Source organism: Pundamilia nyererei, unplaced genomic scaffold, assembly GCF_000239375.1.
Source record: "Pundamilia nyererei isolate P.nyererei 1_Seehausen unplaced genomic scaffold, PunNye1.0 scaffold00154, whole genome shotgun sequence".
Taxonomy (NCBI): Eukaryota; Metazoa; Chordata; class Actinopteri; order Cichliformes; family Cichlidae; genus Pundamilia; species Pundamilia nyererei.
The window spans coordinates 57848-66944 of NW_005187555.1; the positions used below are offsets into that span (position 1 = coordinate 57848).

The following is a 9097-nucleotide window of genomic DNA, read 5'->3' on the forward strand; positions in this document are numbered from 1 at the left end:
GTTAGAAAATTGCACTTGATCATGTCGCGATATTATCGCAAATGCGATATATCGTTCAGCCCTAATTTCAACTGTTTCAAAGATAAATGAGTGGAAGTCTGGACGCTTTGCAGTCTTGGAAACATTTCATTCTTTGTGTTAAAACACTCAAACCACCTTTTTCTGGCAGAACCTCACAAACACCTCAAAGATCCTTCAAACATCTGCGTCACAGCGTATGAAACAAGTCGCTCCAACCTCCTGTGGCGGTGTCAAGTCAGACTTAAACGTCGCCAGCTCTTCTCACAGCTGTCCTGAACACTGCAGCTCAGATTTCACGTGAAACCAAAGAACGACCTCCCCGCTCAAAGCTGTTCCCTTCATCGCTGTAACGACACCTGTTGAAACAACTTGCAGGAAAATGATTTGGTGCAAAGTGCCAAAAGCTGAACTTGGTTCCATTTGCTAAATGAAAAACACTGGTGCAGCTGCCACCTTTCATTTAAAACATCTCTGCTTTTTAAAATTCATCAACCAAACAATTCCTCAGTCTCACATTAATCATCTCCAACTCTTTTTCTGCAGATTAAATCGATTCTGCTCATTTCCACCTTAAACATTTGAGGCCAACCATCCAAACCTGCTCGAGCAGCTCTGAATGATTCAAAATAATTACACGTGACCCCGGGGCTGGCCCTCAGACCAGGAAGTCCCGTCTGGTTTGATTATCGGCTAATTTTAATGAGAACATGACAGAAAAGCAGCAGAGACCGGCTTCAACGACACTGAGAAACAAAAACAACACCAAATGTCATTTGTCTGAATCGCAGGTTTATTCTTGTTTATTTGGGTTTAAATTAAATAAGGCACATTCACATCATCATTAAGACTCGGCTTTGACATCCGCTCAGATGAAGTTCAAACATAAAGGTGGTTCCTGTGTGAGGGAGACAGGAAACAGTGACACTGACGGGAGACACGTTTGCAGCACTCTGCTCGTAACCATCAAATCGACTCTCGAGTAAAACCGTCAAAACCACAAATATGAAACATTAAACAGCAGGACAGTCGGCTGTGATGGAATACCACAGTTTGTCTTTTTCCTCTGAAGACGCGCTCGTTTCATCAGGTTGCTACAACCGTTTCATGAAGTACAGAGACCGAAACTTAGAAATTAACCTGACAGAGGGACAAAAATCAGACTGATTTGTTGCAGTTTTCAGTCATTCATCAGGCTGAACAGTCTGAGTCGGGTTTTTGGGGTTTGGACTCACAGTTTGTGTTCGATGATGTCATGATTTCATGAGGCATCAAGAGGAAGCTCAGACAGTTTGGTTCGGTTCTCGACGTCCTTACTGAAGGTTAATAAACCACCTGAGCTGATGGAGCTCTGACTTCGGACCAAAGACCGTTTAGAAACGCTCGCACTCCACGTTTGTGGCCGCTGTCACGTTTTCTTTGTGCACGGATTTGGTCGAGAGGCTGAAATGCTAAATTATCACCACGGACGTCATAGCATAAAAAACATGGCCGTAGGAAAGTCAACGCTGAAGCGTGTTAAGGTGCATTCGTTCTAACGACCAGCAGAGGGCGACGCAAAAAGACTTCCTGTACAGGAAACCGTGAGTCAGTAACACTTCCTGATGAGTTTATGGCCTCAGCCATGAGGTTCAAGTGTTACATGAGAGTTTGTGAGGAGCACAAACAGTCCACAGGTCCAGTTCAGTGACTGTGACTGAAGCCCATCCTTCTCTGCAAAAGAAGCCACGCCCATCGGTTAAGCGTTACAGTATTCAGATGGATGTCATACGAATTCACTCCATACAGTTTTTCTATCAAACTATAAACGTGGCTCACTCTCCACTCGAGGGGTCAGCGGTGTTAATGTTGGTGCTCAAAAATCATCAGCGCCGGTAAAAAGACAGAAATCCTTCAAACAGCTTGATTTGGAAAACAGCCGGCGGTGGTGTTGGATTAAAATCTGCTGGATAAAAGCTCGCAGCGAGGTTCAGCAGCGGACAGGGAGACACACGGAGCTCCACCCTCCTAAATAAAATAAGATCATCCTGATTAAACCAAAGTAAAAAAGTCAGCGGCACAGAGCAGCAGCACAAACTACAGCGAGGACGTTCAAACAGCAAGAAATGAAATCAGCTTGCATCCCTTTTTCTCCGTGAAGGCTGGAAGTGGAAAGCGCTTTAAACTCAGCTGAGACGTTCGTGTTGAAGCTCAATGTAAAGAGTTCCCCGTGCGAGGATGGTTTGGATCTCGCTCGCCTCCGCACAAAAGGGCCGAGCAGTTTTCAAACATCTGAAAAACAAAGTTCGGAAACCTGTCAGTGGAAAAAATGCAGCTTCTAGTTTATGTTAACGAGTGAGAAGGGAGCGCGAGCGGCGCCGAGCCTGTGCGGGTTAAACCTGATCCAGGTTTCTGACGTCCCCACTGACGCAAAACATGGATGGTGCCCGACGCCCTTTCAGTTTGCCTGAGGAGGCGGAAACCTCCGAGCGGGACAAATACAACCCGAGGCGCTGCAGTGAGAGGACGTTTGGTTCGTGAGGATCCGGAGTCTCGTGTGCTTTTCTTTCGGCGGTCTTCTTGCTACTCGTGCCGTCTGTGCTTCGCGCTCCCTGCATCACTGTGCGCTGGGTTCTGGCTGCTGATTGGCGTTGCTCTCTTCGACTCTTTCGCTCTGGGTCGGGGAGGGCAGGTTAAGGGGATAAAGGGTGGAGTCTTCATCCCTGTGCTCTGACGGTAAGCCTTCAGCTTCCTCGCCAGGCCGAGGGCGGCCGTCAGAAGAGTCTGCGTGTAAATCTCGGTCGGTCTGGCTTTCGGGGTCAGACTGAGCAGACAGGATGTTTGCAAGCGGGACGTCGGCCGAGCTGTCGACCTGCGATGATGTAGTTGATGGCGTGGACGGCGAGGTCTCGCTGCCCGTGCTGCAGCTGGAGGCGTCGGTGGAGAGCGATTCGGCGCCATCGGGTAGTTCAGGAGCGCACGCGACGTCTGTCGGGTCAGCCACGGTCAGCGCGTGCGTTCGCTCCGGCGTGTGCGCTCCGGTGTCGAGGGTGTGAGAGCGAGCCAGGCGCCGCTCTTTGAGGCTTCCTGTGGGGCTGCTGACCGCCACCGTCTCGCCTCGCCTCAGCCTCCACCTGTCCGGATTCACCTGCAACGAAACGGCAGCAGAACTAAAGTCCGTCCTGCTCCAGACCGGAAACACCGATAAATACCAAAGTACATAAGAGAATAAGACGCGTGTACCTGGCTGAGGTTTGGAGAACACCTGGGTGGAGAACCTGAAGAACCCTTCCTCATCTGCTGCATCCTGAAGGTGCAGGTGGGAAAAAGGAAAGAAAAATGGGGCTGAGGGTCGATGGTGGAAGGTTAAAGTCATACATTCATGAGAAATAAAGTCTGATATTCTCTCAGACTAAAGCTGCAAATGTCTGTGAAATACACTCAGAAATAAAGCGGAATAAATCACATTTAGGAGGAATCAACTTTCTCTTAATCTAATCCTGCAGCTGCTTCCTCTAGGGGGCGCCACAGCGCATCATCTGCCTCCATCTCACCCTGTCATCCAGCCCTCTACATCCATGAACCTCCTCTGAGCTCCATCTCCACCCTCCCTCCTCTGCACACGCTCAAACCATCTCAGCCTCTCCGACTCTGATCCATCCTCCTCCCTCCCAACGAAGACCTGAGCATCTTCAGCTCAGCCTCCTCAGTTTGTTCTTCTGTTCTAATCTCAGAATATTCCTGAGAAATAAGACTGAATATCCTCTGAGAATATTCACGAGGAAAAAACAAACACTCGAATACTTTCTAAGAATTTTGCATCGTGAATATGAAAAGATTCAGAAATGTTACTGCGATTGCTCAGAGCAGTCACTGCACGTGTGGTTTGCTTTCCCTTGATGAGTGGGATGGTTTCTTGTGACTGGTGTGGATTCGTGGCTTGTTTGCGGCCTACCTGCTGATGGACTGAGCCAGCTTCTGCTTCCTGCTGTTGGAGTTATCCTGCAGCCTCAGACGCTGCACGAAGGAATGAGCTGAAAGAGCAAAAGCACAGAAACGATCCTGATTACACGGCTGTGGATCACAGTCCCCATTCTAATGAATGAAATTTAAGTAAAGCCTGCTTTGTAGGATTTATTGCTGGTGTTAGTTACCCAGAGCTCCTTTGGGGACGGAGAGGAGTTTGATCGGTTCATCATCAGGGGAGAGTCCAGACGCTTTCTGCAGAGCTCGCAGGATTTCAGTGTTCTGCACGAGATAACAGGAGTATAAGTCTTCAGACCTGCACGACGGTGCAGCGATGAAGAGCTAACAGCTCCAGGAGAACCCCCCAGGAACGACTCCAAAGTAAAAGAAGACGAAGTTCATACTTCTCATATTCAGCAGATCACGGTCCCATTCTTAATAATTACAATTGTGCACCGGCCACTGCAAGGACAGCGAGCCGTTTAAGCTCTCTGTGTTGGCGCTGAGCTCCAGTTACACACATTTGGATTATTTTGAGCTGTGAATCATACAAAGCTACCCTAGCACAGTCCAAAGACATACATTTGGAGTCGAGCGGGTTTACTTTCATGCTTTCTATGAACTCTGAAGCTTTTTGGGAGCTACAGCTAGCTGAACATACTGGAAGGTGCTGTGCAGTTTCATGCTCATCACATTTTATGATTTTAAAATCATGTATCAGACATCAGCATCGGTTTCAAATTCATTCTGCTGGACTACAAAGGCGGGACCTGCAAAGAGCCCTGATGTCAGCACCATGGAGTCGGCCTGGTCACTGAGACGGAGCGACGCCATGACGCTGACATCAGGACCCTGTGAGTCCTCAGATTCAGCGTGAGGCACTCCACGACCTTTCCGCCCAGCTCGTAGGCGCAGTCCAGCGGCGTCCTCTGCCTCTTGTTCCTGATGCCAGGAGAGGTTCCGCCCCTCAGCAACAGCTCCACCAGCGCCAGATGCCCGCCCCGCACTGCCTCATGGAGCGCCGTGTTCCCCTGAAGGTTCGCCACGTTCACCAACGCATTACTCTGTGAACACACACACTTTCAGAGTTAATGTGTGTGTGTGTGTGTGCGTGCGTGCGTGCGTGCGTGCGTGCACCTGTAACAGGATGGTGGCTGTGTCCAGATTTCCACGCAGGCAGGCGTGGATCAGCGGCGTGTTGCCATAGTGATCCTTTTTATTCAGCTTGGCGTTGCACTCCAGCAGAAACCTCACCACCTAAACATCACCATGACACTCAGAATGACATCATCCTTCACAACGATGACAATAAAATCACTTTTTGCCAACAGACACACACACACCACTGTAGTGGACACCAGCAATTAGCCGGGTCCCAGTCAGAGTCACAGACAGACTGTGTTTCCACCGCTCAGCTCTACACGGGCGTCTAAGAAAGTACAACCCCTGCAGAAACAGGCTGCAAGGTGAAATTAGAGAAAGTGACCGTGCAGAATAAACAGCTCACATTTCCCCTCAGTGAGGAGAAAACCTCTGAGCGGCACCTGAATCTGACGCTTGGGGTTGGACTCCTCTTTCTGAGCCGTTTCTCTGCTCAGCGACACGAGCGAAGGAGCGAGTGGACTCGTGCAACAAATGAACTTTAAGTCAACTTTTTGCTCTGCAGTCCGGCTTTCTGATTGTTCACGTTTGAGTCCGTCTTTGTGCCCATTGCATAACTTCTATTTCCTCTGGGTGATATCCAGAACATCCAACAATGAGGATGCTGTGAACTAAAGCTCTGCTGGTGGACACGTGTCCTGCAGTTTACTGAATCTGAGGCAACATCTGCCAGCTGTTGGTGTCCTGAAGTCTCTGACGTCACTGCCTCAGAGATGATGTTGCCTGTCTTCCTTTAATATTGGCTATAAAATAGTTAGAGGATGGGCACCAGTTTGTTGCTGGAAAACAGTGAAGATCTGCAGCCAAGAAGAATCTAGTGAGATTATTTTGATAATACTTGTGCACATCAGGCTAATCTAAGCATGTTTTTACCAAACAGCAGCGTAACCTGGAAATCTGCTGCTGTAGAGCCTGACTTTCTGCTCCTTATGTGACGTGTTCATCAAAATTTGAGTAACTCTTTTAAACCTAACTAACATCAGCCAAAACTTCCGACACGTCTTCCTGACGATGTGGCCAAGTTTTCCATGTTTACATCCTGTGCACAGAAAGCTCACACATTCACTTCTCCCTTATCGCTTACCGGGATGTGGCTGTTCTGGCAAGCCAGGTGAAGCGGCGTGGCGCTCTGGTTGGTGCGGGCGTTCACGTTGGCCCCGTGGCGGATCAGCAGGGTGGCCAGCGGCAAGTGTCCGTGGAGGGCGGCGACGTGGAGAGGCGTGAAACCGTCGACGTTGCAGCTGTTTACGCCGAGAGTTCCCGCCTGCTGCACCGATAGCTGCGGGAAGATCAGAGAGTTTAATGGAAATGGCGTCGCATCCACGCTGCTGCACGGGCCGCCGGCGTACCTTCTGAGTGGGGGCGCAGTTTGGGCACTGACACAGAGGGTGGCAAAGTGGAGCCTCCGACCGTACTTCTCCCTGATCCTCCTCTTCCTCATCCATCCACTCCAACAGGTAACGCACCTGAGAAACAGGATGAGCAGACGTCGTCACGTTTCCCATCGAGGGAACGCGACCCTGAGCGTTCAGCACAAATGCAGAAGACTCACCATCTCCACGTCAGCGTCTGCCACGGCTCGCAGCAGCTTCTCCACCTGTCAGTCAAACACAGAGGCATCAGACACCAACGTTTTCTTCTTCTTTGGTACTCGGAGCTGCACAGACCCCCATGAACGCTTTCTCAGAAATAACGTTTGACCGATTGATTATTGGTGCTAGCAATGTTGTTGTGTTTCCTGGTCAGCGCTCACCTCTCTGTGCCGGACCCGTTCTCCCTCTGGTTTGACCTCCGAGCCCAGGGAGGAGGTGCTGGAGACGGAGGAGCGGCGGCTGCTGCAGTCTGAGGCCAGAGGCGAGCGGCTGGGAGACTGAGAGACAGAAAAGAGATGCTGAAAACACAACCAGCCTCCAAATACTCCCAATGCTAACATAGTTTAGCTTTAGTGTGTGAATGCAGGTCAAATGTGACCACCAGGGTGAACGTTTCAAACATACGTGGTGAAACCAGAGAGGACGCAGAGTCAGGACTGCGAACATTCGCTCACCAGTTGAAAAGTAGTTCCAGGTTTCACTGGAACTACTTTTCACTGAGTCCCCCTGTTAAACATGCAGCCGCTCTGTCTCGTGAGGAAACCTTTTTGTATTCAATTACACTTTTGTCACATGGATTTTGACAATATTCACTGTGATGTTGGAGATCTGTCCGATGCAAGCGTGAGTGCAGATGAGACTCACGTCGACGCTGCTGCCGCAGCGCTTCCGGCCGTTCTGAGTGGACTGCAGCTGCATGAGGATCTGCAGGAAGACATGAACAACACATTCATTTTACAGTATGTGCGCCATGAAACCAATATGTTTCTTTTTCAGGGAGCACCTGAAGCATCTGTTTACATCATTTGAAAAACCTTTATCGTGCAAGAAAGGCTGAATGAACATGACTCAGAGACTCTGCAGGGCTCAAGTCCAGAGCCTGGGGCCTGATGCAGACCTGTGTCTGCATCAGGCCCCAGGCTCTGGTACTGCCTGGAGCAGAGATGAAACAAACATCTGATTTTAAAGTGTATCTGAAGCTGGTTTAGTGGACAGACTGGAGAAAGGGGATCAGTCGACCTGCCGTCAGCAGCTGATCAGATTAGCTGTGACTTACGGGAGCCGTGACACTTATTCTTTCCTGTACTGAGATCAGGAGCTGCTATCCTCATTATGCTACCACAGCTGTAGGGTGAGGGACTCAAACCAGCACCCACACAGTGGAAGCGTCCTCTGCATGTTCTGGCACAATCGAGTGTCGCTGACCTTGGAGTTCAGGGCGCACTGCAGCGGCGACTCCTTGTTCTTGTTGAGGATGTGGGTGCTCGCTCCGTTCTCCAGGAGCACCTGGATGATGCCCTCGTAGCCCCAGCGCGACGCCATGTGCAGCGCCGTGTCGCCTTTGTCGTTCACCAGGTCCAGACGGCACGTTTGGACATCGTAGTACACCAAGGCCTTCACACACTGACACACAGCATTTATTATTTATGAACATGCTGAGTTATTTACTGGAACAGACTAACCCGGTGGGTTCAAACCAACTGGAGCATTTAAAGGATGAAATGTGAGGACATAACAGAGAGAGCGGCGACGTACGTCCTCGTGTCCGTACATGCAGGCGAGGTGCAGCGGCGTGTTGCCGTTGTTGTCCTGAGCCTCCGTGTTGGCCTTGTAGTGCAGCAGCAGCAGCTGGACAACAGAAACAAAGGAAGGACATCGTTTGTTGTAATGTTCTCCTCCTCTGGAGCGTTCATTCGTCTTTATTTAACGACAAGTTTGTTTGGCTGAGGTCAGACAGCTGCGGCTGATCCAGAACACACATTTCAGTCCTCACTTTGGAAACTGGTTTAATGACTTTGTTTGCTTATAACTCATCTGTTTGGATTATGTTAAAGCTTAAAGGTAGAGGTGATGTTTGAACCTGCCAGTTAAAAATAACCAGACTTTGACTGACAGGTGGGTGGAGACACAGGCGGCTGTAGCTGCAGCTTCACCTCAGCTACCTGGAGTCTCTGAGCTGGACCTCTGCACCGTGTTTGTGCTGCTGGAGCCTTATGGAGCATTTTAATGAAATTTTTTTCTGACCAATAATATGGCTGCTGTGAGGTCACTGCACTAACAGACCGTCTAAGTTCAGTTTTAATTTAAATCCCAGGATTTTAGTTTTCTGCGCGTGCTCACCGCTACTCCCTGGTTCCCGCGCTGACACGCCAGGTGCAGCGGTGTGAGGGCGTGGTAGTCTGTGGCGTTCACCTGAGCTCCTTTATGCACCAGTATGTCGATCAGCTGGGACTGACCTGCCACACACACACACACACACACACACACACACACACAGACACACACATACTTTTTATATATAAATTGTGCCTCGCAGTATTAAACAAACTCATGTTGTGTCACTGCGCGTTAGCAGCCACTCACCGCAGTGAGCAGCGACA

At 49.8% G+C, this 9097-nt stretch overlaps 1 protein-coding gene across 1 annotated transcript in view; it reads right to left on the reverse strand.

Annotated features, from left to right (window-relative positions):
* Positions 1-790: 790 nt before the first annotated feature.
* ankrd27 (ankyrin repeat domain 27 (VPS9 domain)) overlaps positions 791-9097 on the reverse strand; it is a 24440-nt gene continuing 16133 nt past the window's right edge. The window contains exons 14-27 of the mRNA XM_013913849.1: positions 8838-9005; positions 8253-8345; positions 7923-8120; positions 7311-7421; positions 6878-6994; positions 6677-6721; positions 6474-6590; positions 6209-6403; positions 5101-5220; positions 4854-5027; positions 4152-4245; positions 3953-4031; positions 3241-3304; positions 791-3145 (exon numbers count right to left, since the gene is read on the reverse strand). Of these exons, the coding sequence (XP_013769303.1) occupies positions 2615-3145; positions 3241-3304; positions 3953-4031; positions 4152-4245; positions 4854-5027; positions 5101-5220; positions 6209-6403; positions 6474-6590; positions 6677-6721; positions 6878-6994; positions 7311-7421; positions 7923-8120; positions 8253-8345; positions 8838-9005 (2106 nt within the window). The 3' untranslated portion in view covers positions 791-2614. The remainder of the gene's footprint in view (positions 3146-3240; positions 3305-3952; positions 4032-4151; positions 4246-4853; positions 5028-5100; positions 5221-6208; positions 6404-6473; positions 6591-6676; positions 6722-6877; positions 6995-7310; positions 7422-7922; positions 8121-8252; positions 8346-8837; positions 9006-9097) is intronic.